The sequence below is a fragment of the Quercus suber genome, unplaced genomic scaffold (assembly GCF_002906115.3).
Source record: "Quercus suber isolate HL8 unplaced genomic scaffold, Cork oak 2.0 scaffold_316, whole genome shotgun sequence".
Classification (NCBI taxonomy): Eukaryota; Viridiplantae; Streptophyta; class Magnoliopsida; order Fagales; family Fagaceae; genus Quercus; species Quercus suber.
In genome coordinates, this window is record NW_027069771.1 from 808,054 (window position 1) to 825,414 (window position 17,361).

General features: G+C 34.0%; 2 protein-coding genes and 1 long non-coding RNA gene across 4 annotated transcripts; 1 reads left to right on the plus strand and 2 right to left on the minus strand.

Annotated features, from left to right (window-relative positions):
- Positions 1 to 584: 584 nt before the first annotated feature.
- LOC136071469 (uncharacterized) lies at positions 585 to 3,639 on the plus strand. Its single transcript, XM_065782807.1, has 3 exons — positions 585 to 878; positions 1,119 to 2,571; positions 3,544 to 3,639. The coding sequence occupies exon 2, from the start codon at positions 1,834 to 1,836 to the stop codon at positions 2,569 to 2,571; it is 738 nt and encodes a 245-aa protein (XP_065638879.1). The 5' UTR covers positions 585 to 878; positions 1,119 to 1,833; the 3' UTR covers positions 3,544 to 3,639.
- Positions 3,640 to 5,557: 1,918 nt separating this feature from the next.
- On the minus strand, positions 5,558 to 9,054 carry LOC112025389 (monooxygenase 2-like). Of its 2 annotated transcripts, none has more exons than XM_065782814.1 (3): positions 8,754 to 9,054; positions 8,471 to 8,617; positions 5,558 to 5,675 (listed from the first exon to the last, which is right to left on the minus strand). In XM_065782814.1, the coding sequence occupies exons 1-3, from the start codon at positions 8,825 to 8,827 to the stop codon at positions 5,573 to 5,575; spliced, it is 324 nt and encodes a 107-aa protein (XP_065638886.1). In that variant the 5' UTR covers positions 8,828 to 9,054; the 3' UTR covers positions 5,558 to 5,572. The 2 variants fall into 2 exon arrangements, with proteins under 2 accessions (XP_065638886.1, XP_065638887.1); XM_065782815.1 differs by having other exon boundaries at positions 5,558 to 5,661; positions 8,754 to 9,052.
- Positions 9,055 to 10,965: 1,911 nt separating this feature from the next.
- On the minus strand, positions 10,966 to 14,793 carry LOC136071477 (uncharacterized). Its single transcript, XR_010632761.1, has 3 exons — positions 14,002 to 14,793; positions 13,849 to 13,915; positions 10,966 to 11,137 (listed from the first exon to the last, which is right to left on the minus strand). It is a non-coding gene; the product is annotated as an uncharacterized LOC136071477 (long non-coding RNA).
- Between the last annotated feature and the right edge of the window lie 2,568 nt (positions 14,794 to 17,361).

The following is a 17,361-nucleotide window of genomic DNA, read 5'->3' on the forward strand; positions in this document are numbered from 1 at the left end:
TCACCATAGTAGAGGTCCGGAGAGAGGTTCACAACAAACTGTTTTGGATGGAACTACAAATGAGCACATCGAGTCAATACCACTACAGTCTTATCAAGGGTGTGCAGACAACACAGGAGATAGGTATGGCAATGAACCATGGCAGACATTTCCTGGTGTGAACTCAACTGAGGAGGAGGCAGGGCGCTATGAAGTGCATGAAGGAGAGCATTTATCTCATGATGAGCTGCATAGGGGCACATTCGAAAATGAAGATGATTACGGAGTTACTGATGATGCAACCCATATTGATGTTACCAGGGATGAGTTCGAGGAGTTCCTAGATACCATGGGTGAACATGAGGATGTTGATCATATCGAAGATGTGGTTGTAGAAGAGAATAGAGACACATGCCCAGGTCCTGATCCTACACCAGAGTGGTTCACTAAAAACACTTGGGATAATATGTTTGATCCATCACCGTTATGCAAGCGGAAGTATCAAGTTGGACACCTGGGGAGCAGCCACTGAAAGGGATGGTATTCGCCAATAAATTGGCAGTAAAATTTGCGTTGACTTGGTACGCATTGCGAGAGAATTTAGCTTCAAGACTGAGCATTCAGACTTAGAGAGGCTTATAGTGAGTTGTGAGGATGATTCCTGTCCATGGTCAGTCCGTGCGACTTGTTGCAAGGGAGACAATGTCTGGAAGATCGCAAAATGCAAGGGCCCCCACACGTGCGACAAAATTCAGAATGCTCACGATGGTCGGATGATTGATTCGGTGTTCCTAGCATACGTACTTGAGCGCTATATACGAGAAGACCCTGCATATAAGATAAAGAACTTACGCCACGTTGTTTTGGCAGACTTAAAACACGAAGTATCTCAGTACAAGGTATTATTTAATTTGCATTCTTTTTTCAATACAATGTAGAGACATGCAGACCAGTCTAGTATAACCAACATACTTTTTTCCCAAAACCCATGAATACTTTATATTATGAAAATTGAAATTGAAAAAGAAAAAGAAAAAAAGGAATAAGGAGGAAGAAATATTATATTCATCTTGTTTCTTCAACTATAATGATTTAACTTGTATTCATTTCTAACGTAATCATTATGGTTCACATACAAGGTATGGGATGCCAAACAAAAGGCCGTTGCAGCTATATACGGAGATTTTAAGGAGTCTTATGCAGAGTTGCCGCGTTTTTTGGCAGGACTCACGGATGCAAGTCCGGGTACACAATATAACTTACTACTGGACGATAATTATGAGCGGGGAACCTGTACATTCAAGTCTGTATTTTGGGCGTTTCGTCCATGTATTATTGGGTTCAAGAAGTGTAGGCCTGTGATTAGCATTGATGCAACCCACCTCTATGGAAAATATAAAGGAAATTGATGATTGCAATGGCGACAGATGCTAATAATAAGATTTATCCACTAGCCTTCGCCGTTGTCGAGAGCGGGAGCACAGAGACTTGGGGTTGGTTCTTGGCTTGTATACGAACGTATGTTACCGACCGGAGAGACCTGTGTGTCATATCTGACAGACACCCTGGGATACAAGCAATCTTCAGAGACACTAATCGAGACGTCTCCCTGCGACCTCCCATGACAGAACATCGTTACTGCCTTCGTCATCTATGCAGTAATGTTAACACTAGATGGAAAAATGAAACTTTAAAGAATCTAGTATGGAGGGCAGCAACTGCTACCCAAGAGCGAAAGTTCAATGCCACTTTCGATTCAATTGAGAATGTCAACCGGGATGCGCACCGATATCTGAAGGAGGTGCCCAAAGAGAAATGGGCTCTAAGTTTTGACAACGGTTACCGTTATGGGCGATGACTACAAACGTGTCCGAGTGCTTCAATGGTGTTCTAAAGGGTGCTCGTAGCCTGCCTATTACGGCAATGGTGAAATACACATGGTTCAAACTAAATGCCTACTTTGATGATCGTCGTAATAAGAGCGTAGCGCAGTTGAAATCAGGTCAAAGATGGACTAAATATGCCTCGGATATCTTCATGAGAAATAAGGCGAAGGCAGAGAATCACAGGGTGACGAGATTGAGCGCGCAACAACAATCATATCAAGTAGATACACCGCATAATCCAGGGACTGATGGACATGGGGATCACACACATGGAGTTAATCTGTTGCAAAGAACTTGCACATGTCAGAAATGGAAACTGTACAAGATACCATGTTCACATGTCATTGCAGTTTGTATTAGGTATCGACATGATGCAGAGCAGTATATTGACCCATGCTATAGCGTGGATGCACTGTTCCGGAGCTATGCTCCCGTTTTCCCTGTGTTGAAAGATAGATTATCATGGCCGGATCCTGAAGAAACTCGAAAAGTCCTCCCTAACCCTCAATTGATCCGAGAAAAAGGTCGCCCTGTTTCAACACGAATCAGGAATGAGATGGACGAGGGTGGGAGACGGCCAAGAACCACACCATGGAAGGAGGGGGGGAGGAAGGTGCAATGCGGGTTGTGTGACCAAGAGGGGCATAATCGAAGAACATGCCCTAAGCGGAACGAGGTACGAACGAGTGGTGGTCTCGCGGACTAGGTACGCTAAGTTTGAACCGTGGCATCCTTTTAAATGTAAATTTTTTCCATTTTTTTAATGCTGATCGTAGAAGTTCTAACAGAAACTTGTTCTTAAACATTGCTACCAATCAAAGGAATTGCCTACACTCTCACAATTGAACACTTTAGTTACTAGTAAATGTCTTTGATTGCACTAGTGCAAAAGTTCAAATTATTATGCTTATGATGATGATTACTTTCTCTTTATATTTAAAGTATTGAAATTGTGTATGGTTTCTATTTATTTAAAGTATTGAAATTGTGTATGGTTTCTATTTAAATTATAATGTGATGTCCTCAAGCTTGGCATTTTGAGCCATCCCGCTATGCCCTGAAGAAACTACGCATAATGACACCATGGGAAAAGAAAACCCAAAAAGTTGAGTGACAAAGTTAATGAAGAAGTTCATGACTGACTTCTACAATACATGTGCATAAGTTCATGGCTGACTTCTACAATGCATGTGCATATGTGTTATATATATAGAAGTTATAATAACTCAGACTATTGACTTAACTATAATCCAAAACCTTTTCGTAGTTAGCTGGATTTGGCTATTGAAATCTTATTCACCAATGACTCTATCTACGATCATATCTTTTGTTAAATCAATGGCTGTAATGAAAACTAAGGTCAGTCAGTGTTGTTACTATACACTTCCTCAGTTGCTTGGATTTCCTTTGATAAGTAATCACCTTCGCTAATTGTGTGTTCCGGAAATTTGAATTTCCTTCAAGCAAAAAGTACAAATATAACTCTGCCCTTCTACTTTATTACATGCGAAAGGCCTGTGTAAGTAAATTAACTAAATACTTCCAGTCGACTGGCATTCCAAAAACACTGTATACTTTCAACATTTCGTAGTCCTTATGCAAATTGTTTCAGTCTACAGCTTATGTTATAACATATCATAGTTGTTTTATTAACTAATGCATTTGGCAATACTATTAGGTTGATCCAACCACTGGTGAGACAAAGGATGATGGTGTTGAAGATGAATACCAGCTAGAGGACCTGGAGGTTGTAGCAGCTGATTACATGTTGAAAGTGGGGGTCTCCAATTTCAGAAATGCATGGGAAAGCATGGGTAATGACTGCCATGTGCGTCTTGTAATGTATTTTTGGTCTTTTTTTTGGGGCCCTGAGTCTTCCTCTTAATATTTCTCATGTGTATGTGCCATGTGCGTCTTGTACATAAACACAATATAAAATGCAATGTAATGTATTTTTTGCAACTGTGGAAATTGTAAAAAAAGGGTCTTTGAAGTATTTAAATAAGGAATTACATGGAGTTTCCTATGCTTGAGCAAAAAAGAGAGTTCCTATGTGACATGTTTTGTCGTATGCATTCTGTTTCAAGCAAATGTGAGATCTTGTGCATTATTCAGAAATTGGCACACGGGTAATTTTATGGCTCAGGTTTTTTTTGCCCAGGAAAATTTTCAAGCCAGCTGGGCACCTGAGTTGTTAAGGCAGATTGGTACCCGAGTTTCAGAAACTCGAGTACCAATCTGCCTGATTATATTTGCCAGAAAAGTTTTTTGGCCGAAGGAGTTTTTAAACGGTACTCGAGCTTCCAAAGCTCGAGTACTGTTTTGAATTTTTTAAATCACAATTGGTGCCAATTATGTTTAATGCTAGAAAAGTTCTTTGGTTGAAGGAGTTTTTAAACAGTACTCGAGCTTCCCAAGCTCGAGTACTGTTTTGAATTTTTTAAATCCCAATTTGTTCCAATTATGTTTAATGCCAGAAAAGTTTTTTTGTCCTAGGAGTTTTTAAATGGTACTCGAGCTTCCCATGCTCGAGTACTGTTTTGAATTTTTTAAATCGCAATTGGAGCCCATACAGATCAATACCCGAGTTCACTAAACTCGGGTACCTCATTGAACAGTACTCGAGCTCAGGAAGCTCGAGTACTGTTTGAAATTTCTGACTCAGCGGCCATGTCAGCGTGCCACGGTGGAAGTCAAAAAACATAGTACTCGAGTTTACCAAACTCGAGTACTTAAAAAGATGGTACTTCCCTAATTATTTCCGAAACAGTGTTTTTGGGCCAAATTTTTCCAAAATTAATGGTAATGGGCCATTTTGGCCTCTATGAAGTGTTAAAAGACAAACCCAATGGATCTTAAGCCCATTGTACTTAAGACACGAGAAGTTACCATGTTTAAATTGAGAATGAATTCTCTATTTATCAAATTGCGTGTAAAGCTATACAAGTGATTGTTTTTAAATATACATATACATATAATGAGTGGTGTATAAGTGTGTAATTACTCAATGCTCTAGGTGCACACTAAATGTGTTCTCCCTTGCTCTCAGCATGACTCTAATTAGTGACACACTGTTATATGAAAAGAAGGTGTACACATTTATCATGGTCCCACAATATTGAATAATTACATGCTTCATGTAAGTATAATGGGCTTAGGGCCCATTGGGCTTGTGATCTAACAAGAAGAACAAAGTTGCGCAATACTTTTTAACAAGTTAGGAACTTCTTGGTTTTGCAAGTTGCAAAAGATGGATACAAGAAAAGATGTAGCATTCACATTGGGTGTGCTAAATCACCAAAAATGCTATTTTAGCACCCCAAAGACCAAAAAGAGGATTGCATTTTTTGTGCTATGTACAAAAATTTTGCAAGTGCTACTTTTCAAAAATAATTTCTCTCTTATTTTTTAATCATTTCTCTCTTCTCTCTCTTGGCTAATTTATATTATTGTAATTGGTTGAATTTAAAAATTAAAAATTTTAAAAAAATTTTAAAAAAGAAAAAAGAAGAGAGATATGTAGGGTGAATTGTAAAATAGTATGCTAAAATAAATAAAGTGACTTTTTGAAGGTGTTAAATGAGGTTTTTTTTTAGCACCCGATTAATGCTTATATGATGTTGGTTTGAGCAGTAAATAATATATATATTGTGCGTAGGAATATGAGAAATGACAGACACAAATAAATTATGGAGAAACTATTACTATTATTGGTGATCTAACTTACTTATTTCCTTTGACCTTAAATGATGTGTTTGAAGTTTCAAGTCCCGAAAGAGTAGAGGTAGACACATTCCTACAGTCAAATCCCTGCAGTTAGAATTATCATTGAATTAACAAATTGTTAATAAAATAAAATCAAATGTCAAAATATTTCTCTGTTTTTCGAAGTTGTGCATTTTTAATAGCTAAATAATATTGCTCACAATTACTAGGAGTTTGATTCAAGGGAGTCAATACCGTGCTTAAGACTTGATTTGGTCCGGAGTATGAAATATATTGGTACCAATTAATACTGGTTTTATTTTGAGATTATCACTATATATATATATATATATTCATGAGCATTTGCATTTAATTAGAAGTCTATAATATAAATTATTAAGAGTTTTAAAAAAAAAATGTAAAGCAATACCCACATCCACATCCCAATATTCTTGCCTAATTATATGTTCACACCTTACCAATCAATTTAACCAAATGTATATATTGATCCAATTAATAAAAATTATACATGGAAGTCCTTCAAAAAAAAAAGTATCCATGGAGTTTTTCAAAAAACACATGTAGAACTAAATATTATACACTTCAATACTTTTTTTGTTTTTTATTTTTATTTTTATTTTTATTTTTTGAATAATCAATGGTATTTAGACCTCTTCGAGTATCTAACAATTCTCTTGGGTATGTACAATCTCCCCATCCCACACATACCAAATTATTACAGGAAAGAATCCATTAGGAGTGGCCTCAAGGTGTTAGCAAGAGATTTCAAACTCAAGATCTCATGAATATCAAAAAGGCTTAGGAACCACCAAGCCAACCTTTTAAGAATTAAGATTATACATGTCAATTCTTAACACCAAGTGAGGAAGAGGTAAATAAAACAGAGAAATTGTACAGAAGCACTAACACCTAGTAAGTAGTAGTGTCCTACTCATTTGATACTTATCTTATGTACACAAAAAATGATAAAACAAAAAGAAGCAAAACGTAGTTTGAAATGACACTCGTTGGAAGTTAGAAAGCTGGAACGGACAAAACGAAGAAAGAAATAAAATGACAAAAGAAAAGAACAAGTAGCAGCAACGGTCCCAGAAGAGAAGATGAAGATAAGGTGAAAAGTGAAAGATTAGAGACAAAAAAATAAATAAATAAATCTAACAAATAATTTGATAATTGTTAATGAGGGAAATTGTTGCTAATAAGTAAAAAAGTGATGTCAATTGTGTGTCTAGATGAGAACCAGTAAAAGTTTGTCCACTCAACTAGTATGAAAAATGTTGTCAAATTTTTTGTTTATATAGAAATATTTTGAGGTGAAATTGAACCAGATGTTTACCGGCCAAAATGGCCAAAACAGACCGAATCAGCTCAAAAAAATTCTTTTTTGATTTAGGGGGTTGCTAATATGGTATGAAATTCACTACATTGATTCAATCCCCACCTACATAGTGCCAAAGCTAGAATTTAGCCATGTGTTGCAATGCAGCATAAAATGTGTTATTTTGTCAAATAAAATCAAATATAATTATGTAATTCATTGATCAAATTGCTTACAAATTAAGGTGAACAAATATAATTGATGTCACAAAAAACACATAAAATTATTTCATTGAAAAATGATATAACTACTACCACATTTACAAACCAATTTGACAATGAATGTGTTGTAATTTGTGACACATCAATTCAATTGTGTGAAATTGTAATAGTATAGCTCTCATAACTAAAAAGTTCTTTAATGTTTTTTGAGTGTTTGGCAAACTACGTGCTTTAAAATTTTAGATTTATAAAGCATTAATGGTAAATTGTATCCCTCAAATAAAAATATGGTGAATTGTAAAGGTTTTTTAACTGGTTAACAAACAATTTTTTTGTTTGGGTCAAATGAAAGAGCTTCTAGCTTTTAAAGTTAAAAGCTCTTTTATATGTCCTTGAACAGGATAGAACATATATTGGCTGGCTATATACTAGCATAATTAAATATTTACAGGTATATATATATAATATATTTTTTTGTTAGTTTAATACATAAATTTTTTTTTAAAAATATTTTTGCACACCCTGACTTAAATCTTATGCACCCTTATTATAATTATTTCTAACTCTAAAATAAGAGTAAATTTTTGTGAATTGTAAGTGTCATTCTTTATTATAAATTTTTTATTATGTGTGTATAAGTGCGTCTAATATTGATTTTGTGTATTACTTTTTTTTTTTATATATATATAATGTCATTTGTGTGAATAATGACATGTACATGGATGTTTGTGTGTAAAATATAAATATAATATAACTTTATATAATTTGATAATTAGAAAATAGAGATGATTTGTTACATAAGTGTGTATAGTTATCATGTTATAATAACTTTTTGTCATAAAGTTAGAAAAATTCAAGAAAAAAAATTGCAAAGTTAATGATTATTCAAGTATTTGATTGGTTAAGTAAACACGTAGTGAATTATTTTATATATAAATTAGTGTGATTGTGTGCATCAATAATTAATGTAGAGCCAATGAGTTGAGTTTAGTCATTTAATTTAAATATTTTTATAAAAACAATGACAAATATATAATATTAACTGGATAAAAATAAAAATTTAGACAAACTTAACAAAATAAAATGGCCATAGCTGCACATATTGGCAATAAATACTCATAATGAACTATCGTGTAACAATTCAAAATTTGAAAACTTGTAGAATGAAATTGTGAAAATTCAAAATTTTTTTTTTTGGTCTATAACTTAATATATTCAATTTCTATTTTTATTAATTTAAATTTCTTAATGACCCCCCTAAACAAAATTTCTAGAGCCGCCACTGTTTACAGGAGCCACTTTTCAACTACTATGACGTAGAGAGAATGATTTGTAGTTACCCATCAAGGAGATCATGTTGAAGACGGAGGGAATCGCCAATGCCAACAGCATCTAAGGCCTTCCATGCATTGGTCCATAGTGTCAAGGCATACCCTGCAGTCCTCAACTCATCTGAGGATTCCAATACTAGGCTTCGGATTCCCAACCTTCAAAACATTTCCATCATTTCTATGATCATGTTAATAGTGCAAAGTCCAAACTGCAAAGACACATGCATTACAAACACACAAAATGAGAGAGAGAGAGAGAGAGAGAGAGAGAGAGAGAGAGAAGATTAGGTACTTGTGAAGTCCTAAGGATGTTGTGAGACCAGCAATTCCAGCACCCACAATCACGATATCTTCATCTACTTCCATGATACTTTAGGCACTTTTTTTTTTCATAAAGAGTGGGGCAGGATTGGAATTGGCATTGTGATGAATGAAAGGATTTTGGATGCATTGTGAAGGAACCTTTTGGATCTAAGAGCCTTTTGGATTGTTTGAAATCTTCTGCCGTGACTCGTGTGGCGAAGAATAAGATAACGTTTGACCAAGAAGGGAAAACAAATACAAATGAAACAAGCAAGTAGTGATGGCAATGGATGGGACATGGTGGGATATCATTGGTATTCGGTGAGAAAATTTAAGACCATAACTTTTTGTGCCACAATTTTGAAGTAGCATACTATTATTAATAGAGAAATAGTGGTAGATGCATGTGAAAATAACAAGTAACTAATTATAATTTGCCATGTGAAAATATTGTGAAAGATGGTGTAGTAAAAATTGTGGTCCTAGAATAGCTTGTATCTCATTCTTGTCATGTTCCATTTTCAAGTTAGAAAAATCTGTGGGATGGAAGCAAGACAAGTGGTGGAGTGAGGTAAAGACACATCATCCTTAATGAGATGGCTTTGACATTCTTGGGATAAATATAAAGAAAAAGGAATGGATGGAGGTTAGAGTGCTTTGGGACGTTAATAGAAAATATATATAAAATTAATGCCAAAATGCAAAAAGACCGCATGGGGTTTGGGTCAGTATACTATCAATTTTGTATTATTAACCCTTGAGCTTTAAGAATTGTTCAAATTGACCCCTATGTCTTAAATTTTATTAACTTTAACTAACAAAATTTGTCACGTGATATTCCAGGCCATGACCATTTTACTTTTTTTTTTTTTTTTTGAAAAAAGATGTATTTAAAAAATAATACGTGCACGACACATGACAATTTTTTGTAAATTATAGTTAACGAAATTGAGATGAATAGGTCCATTTGGAAAAATTTTAAACTTTAGAAGTCAATAAACGCAAAATTATACCATATATGTCAATTTGCAGCTGACCTAAACCCCATGGGATATTTTTCCCTTTTTCCCTATAACAAACCACCATAAACAAAACTTCCTGGTAAATTAAAGTTTGGAGAGCTGAATGGGGAGCATAAAGGAGGCCGGCAAATCGACGTAGATGTCATTTGGTGTTGGACACACCATACATGGTAGCAGCAGCACGGTCAAGATCTGTCCCTCAGCTCATTGGCAAGGTCAAGATCTTCAATACTTGATTTTCAATTCAAAGATTAATGGAATTTTGGCATAATGGTCAACTTGAACAATTCTTAAACCTTAAGGGTCAATAATACAAAATTAAAAAGTACTGAATGAGTACCAAACCAGCATGTTGTCACTCTGAATTAGTAAAAGCAGGGCAAGAGAATTTTCCATTCCATGAGAGAAGAGTTTAATACTTGATTTTCAATTCAAAGATTAATGGAATTTTGGCATAATGGTCAACTTGAACAATTCTTAAACCTTAAGGGTCAATAATACAAAATTAAAAAGTACTGAATGAGTACCAAACCAGCATGTTGTCACTCTGAATTAGTAAAAGCAGGGCAAGAGAATTTTCCATTCCATGAGAGAAGAGTTTAATGTGTTTCATGAAATAGACCACTATGCATGTATGGTTGATCTGTACGTATGAGAGATGGAAGAGAAACTAATAAGAAGTGTAGGAGATGATGGGGCCTAGTATGTCCAGTTTGCCACTGTCTATGCTGCAGAGGGAAATAGAGTTCATACATTCAATTGTGATACATCTCACCATAAAACAGTGGATGTAGACAGAAGTACAGACAAATTTTGGACTCAGAAATGTATGTACTAGTGCCTTGACATGCAATACATAGTGCTCAAACCATGCAAAAATATTAACAAACGTCAATATAAAGAGAGTATATATCCAGTTCATTTCAATGAAGGCTCGTATCACCTAATGGTTTATAAACCTGTTCTCATGAAAAAATAAAAAACAAATAGACAACTCAACATAATCCCAATTTTACGCTTCATCTTGGATATTAATATAAAAAATGATTCTATATAAACCAGAAAGTTCAAGTCATTTTCTTCTTTTCTTTTCTTTTCTTTTTTTGTTGAGTAAACTTCAATAGTTCAAGGAACAAGAATATAAAAAAATTACCAAAGGAAGGGTTGCCCTTTCCTTTTCTTTCCAAGTCCTCAAGTCCCTAAAATATTACTCTAAAAGGGTCACAAAATTATCCTAGATCTATATAATTACACAATACCGATCAGAGAACCTTAGCCTTTGTCTCACATGCATATAATAGCCATTCTGAAAATAGCAACCCTTGCATAAGCAAGAACTCTAGTCTATTTCCTGTTGACAAAAAACATTATTAAAAAAAGGTACTGCAAAATCTAATGCAAGGAAAAAAAGAAAAAAAGAAGGAAAACTCAAACATATCATACAATGATCAACAAAGAACTAATAGCATCAAAAATTAATGTTCCAATTTAATTCAATTTGTCAATGGTGGTAATAAGTTTGTGATTACCACAAGAGTCTCAAAATCAAATCACTATAAGGTGTCAATAGTTGACTGCATTAAAACTACTACATGGTTAGTTCTAATCTAATCTATATATTACTAAAAACTGAAGCGTAGCATTTATTGTTGCTACGCTCCAGTTGAGCCACATCAGCATCCACCTCATTATCTTTTTCTTTCCAATTTTCCTATAATTGTTTTTAATATTTACTTTTTATTTTATTTTAATATTTGCATTTTTTTCAACCTTTCTTCATCCTTACCTTTTCATCTCCTCACTACCCTCTACATAAATATTATTATTCATCTTTTCATCTCCCCACTACTCTCTACATAAATATTATTATTCTTATTTCTCTTCATCTTCTTTTATTTTGTCTTTTCTTATTCACACTCTTTTACTATAAATTGGTAACTATCTATTCCATTCTATGCATGGTTTTCTCTCACAAAAAAGGATCTCTCTCTCTCTCTCTCAATTTTTTGATGATTTTTTTATACATTCTTCTATTTATGCCAAATTACTAATCTTTGGGAATCCTTTTTTTTCTTTTTTTCTTCTTTGTTTTTCTACACTAGAATCATTATGCTCATTTCTCACTTAATTTAATCGGGTAGTTTGTCAGAGTTCAAAAAAAGGTTCTCTCTCTCTTTCTCACTCAATTTTTCAATGAATTTTTTATACATCCTTCTATTTATGCCAAATTACTAATTTTTGGGAATTTTTTTTTTTCTACACTAGAATCATTATGCTCATTTTCCCACTTAATTTAATTGGGTAGTTTGCAGGAATTCAAGTAAAACCAGACAATCAGGAATTTTACAGCATTGGAGAATGCCTAAATATATACTAGCCAAAAGTTGAAAGTCAGCAAATTAGTGGAGCTATGATTAAGCTTCAAACGGGATTGATGGTATTGCCAATGTTCTTTAATTAGCATCTTTATTTCTATTTCTCTACATATGTTTCCTAGAATTAGTAGTAGTCTCATTTTTATTTTCTCTATTATATTCTAGGTAAACTAAGAGTTCTTTAAAACTCCACATTGGTTAATGCCATTTAGATTTGTTTTTTAAATTGTTTTTTTTTCTCTTTATTTGTTAAATGTTACCCTTTTTTTGCTCTTTCTTATAACTCTAATTAATGTTGATGGTTTTTTTTTTTTTTTTTGGTTAGTTAAGTTTGATGGTTTTTTCTTTAAAAAAAAAAAAAAAAAAAAGGAAAACTCAAACATGTCATACAATGATCAACAAAGAACTAATAGCATCGAAAATTAATGTTCCAATTTAATTCAATTTGTCAATGGTGGTAATAAGTTTGTGATTACCACAAGAGTCTCAAAATCAAATCAGTATGAGGTGTCAATAGTTGACTGCATTGATACTACTACATGGTTAGTTCTAATCTAATAAGAAATAAATTATAAATGTACTCTATTTACCATAGTTTACACTAGAAACATGTTGCTAAATTTAAATTTTCAAATAAGAAAGCAACATCAATCAACTAATCATACCAATTAAATAACCACATCAAACATAGTGCAAAAATGATAAGGGCGCATCTAAGCCAAAGGTAAACAATGCCTATTAATCCATTGTCCATTTTCTTGGGTCCATTAGCAATTATAAGATTAGTCTTTTATTTGCCTATATTATATTTTGTTTATTATTGTGTCTTGAGCATTTTGTATCCATTTGACTTACATGTGCTTCATATAATACTTTATTTGCATATTATGCAAACTTGTCTATGTGCGTGCTCTATATAAAAAAATCAACTAAGGAAAAAAATGAAACCAAATCAAATGGTGTGTATTCTGTGAACAAAACATGCCCAGCTCATATCATTGTTTTTGTTCAAAATAAAAACACTTAAAATGAAATAGAAAGAGCACATCATATGGTTATAATTCTTAGAGCATTTTCTAATTCATGCTATCCCATTATTTTATGATTATCAAGCAACATTATTGCAACACCTTGAATTTAAAGGTAATTAGTTCAAATCTCCCCTTTCCCCTTTTGGCCCAAATCAAATCCAGATTTCCAAGTGTGCCCACGTTTATTCTTGTCTAGGTGATTCCTACTAAATTTGAACAAAAAGCTCTTTCACCAATGAGCTCTATGCCTCTATCCCAAAGGTTCCCTACCTCAGTATTGTTACAGTTAACAAACCATCAAAAATTTTTACACAATAATTAGCCAAATTACCATCTCACAACCATTTAATTCACATAAAACACACAAAAAACTACTACTAGTAACAGCCTATATGTGTGTGTCTATATATATTTTTTTTTTGGTTTCCCACAGTGTTTCCTCAAAGTTTTCAACCAAAGACTAATCACTGTTCATGCCGGGTAAGCCCACGAAGGAGTAAAGCACTGGCCCAAGAAATTCTTTTCAAAGTGCAAGTAGCAAGACTTGAACTAGGGAGCACACCCAGTCAAGCCCAATACAAGCACCTTGAGACCGAGAATATTTGACAATATCATCAATAAAATTTATGCCTAACAAGATGAAACAGAAAATGTACCTCTGTAGGAAGGTCCCATCAATCAAAGTTTGGTTTCTTCTACTTTGATGTATAAAATCTAGCATCCCTGCAAGTGTTACATTTAGAAGGCCATGGGTTAACTCTTTGATAAGATGTAGCCTCTTAGAATTTTGAAGAGAGGTAGAAACTTACAGCAACAGGGCATCCAAGATTTCTAGTCCGCGATCCATGGGATATTTATCAGTCGATACAACTGCAATATTCAACTCCCTCAAACCATGAGCATCCTTGTCCTGCTTTAATATCTTTACTATTCATAAGAGGATTCCCCTTTTTGGATTAGACTTTTATGTGATTCAAAAATAACCATAAACCTTAGGTTGGGAAAAAACTTAAGGACAACTCAATAAAAATATATTTCCAACTCCACTTAAAATGCCTACAAAATAGCACATTTTCCTACTAATCTATGTTTTCAAAAAAAACTTATCCAAAAAATTTAATTAAAAAAAAATGACACTAGATAAAAAATTTTAAAAAAAAAAGTCACATCTCACATGCAAGGCTTGTGTGATAAGGCTAATGTGTGTGTATATATATATATATATGCAACAACTTATGTGCATTAGTATTTTCCCTTACGTATATATAACGTTGTCAACTACAGTGGTATTTATATTGCTAGAAGTGCCTTTGATCTTCTAAATTTACTAATAGTGAAATGTTATTGTAGAATCCTTTTGCAGGAGTTAGTACATATTTGCCTTGATGAAATGTTGTTGCATAATGCAATATTGTTTGTATTGGTGGAATGATACACTATTATTATCATGTTGTGTTAGCAAACACTGTTTAAGGTTATTATTAATGATATTTTGGGATTCCTAATTTTCACATGGGGATTAGTGAGTTTTGACTAGGGTTGTTCCCACTAAGCTTATGCAAGATATATATATATATATATATATATATAAGTAACAAGCATATCTACAATCACTTGCCCTGTGAGCTCACGGTCACAACTGATGCTGGGGAAATGCACAACAAAAATGAGAATCTCTTTCTAATCTGTAGTACCAAACCAATGTGGATGAGAGCTTGATGTCACAATCTTATAAATCTCCCACAAGGGCCACATGGTTTGATTCTCTCCAATCCAAATCTCACAAAGCTGGATCCCCTTTAGTGCATAAGAACACTCCATCTGAAGCTGAACCAAGGTCAAAACAACTGCACCGATACCTTTTCTAGCAAAAGCAGTTGCTGGTTTTAGTTTTTGTAATAATGATTGTCAATTTTTATTTTCCCTCTCAATCATTTGCACAGGACAAAGCAATTCCAAGGCAATAAGTTCATCTTCATTAGGTAAAGCCAGACTTACCTGCAGAATGCATCCATATCAGTTGGAGGCTTAAAAAATGTGAATAAAGTGTAAGATCATGAGTAGCATATCTTCTTATCAGTTTGGCCAATAAGGTCTGTCTCAATGCCATCTCCTTACCTTGTAATAGTAATGTGGATGGTGAGGGAGTGGTTCAAGACCCATTAGGAGTGTGTGAAACTTACTAATAAAGAAGACGATCTGTTTTTTTATGTTCGAGTAAAAAGAGTAGTGGCAGCATAAATTAATCCATATCCTAAAAGTTTTGCTTAAATATGTCCTGACAATGTGCCACACAAAATGAGGTGGCAGTGCAGAACTCAAACCATGGAAATGACCATTTCTCAAAAATCCCAAGCTTAGCCTTCAACCTAAGATGAAAGATTTTGAATGTACATACATACACCCAAAGGGTTAGCACTCACATATTTGCAACTGAATGGACTTTACAACTGATATAGGCACAAACCAAACGGGAATGCTAGATTCTTCCACTACTGGAAATAAACTGATATAGATAAGAGAAAAGTGGAGAATCATTTCAGATCAAAATAAATGAGAGAGAACCCTTATGTACTGTTTTCAGTCAATAACCAGTCGTAAACCCAGGAATGTAATTCATGACATCAATTGTAGAAATCCTTCCGTATCATCTCCTCATGATAGGTTCTCTTGCTAGGGTTGAAGAAAACGTTTGTGACATCAATTAATGTTTTCGAAGAAAATGTTCATGGTCCAAAGAAATAAAAAGAGTGGGATTGAAGTGCATTAGCTCGTTGAAATAATCTATCATGAAGATTCTGTAGCCTTAGCCTAACACAAAAAAACAAAAGTTTCTAATTCCATATGAAACTTCTAGCTAACTGCACTAGTGCACATAACATCAGCTGGTCTTGAGTGTTATAGTATCCTCTCTAATTAAGTCATTTCATCTGATAGATAACTCCAGATTCAAACTTTATTTCTCACCCTCCATTCCATTAATGTGGAAAGAGGAAGTGCCACTTACGCTAAAGCTGATTGGCAACTCTATATTCAAACAAGATCGAAGAATAGTTGAGAGGAAACTTAAAGACTAAGGTGATAAAACTTAAAGCCAGAGCTCCAAGTTTACAGACACAAGTGGACTAATACATTAACAAGGTAAAAACTGAAAATTAATAGGAGCCATTGGTCGAATCATTCCAAAAGCCAACAAATTGATCCACCTTTGACACCAAAAAAGACAAAACTTCTACAAACTAAAGAAGTATATGCTAATGCCATGGGCTTGGAAGCTAAATTTTCTCCACCAAAACACTTCAATTTTGAAACAATTAAAGAAGTAAAGATTGAAAATATTTACAAAAAACACCTCTACCACCATCAACATCCCAGAGAGCACAGTTGAGTCCCTACCGTGACATAGGCAGGGCTCTGAGAGAGAGACATTACTGACTGTGGCTGGTGCAGTGGCAGTGAGAACAATTTTTCTGGTAGTTTTTTTTTTTTTTTTTTTTTTTTTTTTTTTTTTTTAATAAGGTAGTGTCGGTGGATGTGGCTTGTGCCGATGGTGACTATCGGGGTTGTTGCCACAGTGGTTGTTGGTGGCAGTGCTGGTTGTGCGTCATTTGTTGTTGTTGTCGTCGTTGTTGTTGTTGATGATGGGAGAGGTTAATATATATTTAAATGTGTTGGAAATTTTATTTTAATGTATAAAATTGGAAAATAAAATATATGGTTAATGGAATATTATAAAATGATGTGGTAAAATAATAAAGTAAGTTTTGGTCTGTTTGGATAGAGGGAAAAAGAGGAAAAGTGGAGGGGGTGTAAAGTAGAGTTGACTAAAAATATGTTAATTTTGTGCTAAATCTACTCTATTTTACTCTCTCTCTCCTTCTCTCTCAATCCAAACAGACAATTAATGCATTAAAATGACATTTTTATAGAGAGAATGCTCTAAGATGTTTTTATATTTAATAGCTTACTGTAGCAATAATCTTACAAATATTTATATATATTTTAGTGTTTCTCTCTCCTGTTTACTTCTAAAAAAGACTTCTCTTCTCTCTCTTTCTTCACCCTTTTTTCTTCTCTCTAGTTGTTCCTCTCATTTATTTATTTTTACTCTCTGAGCTCTCTCCCTACCTCATCTAACTCAAAAACTAAGCAACAATGGTGGTGGGGGT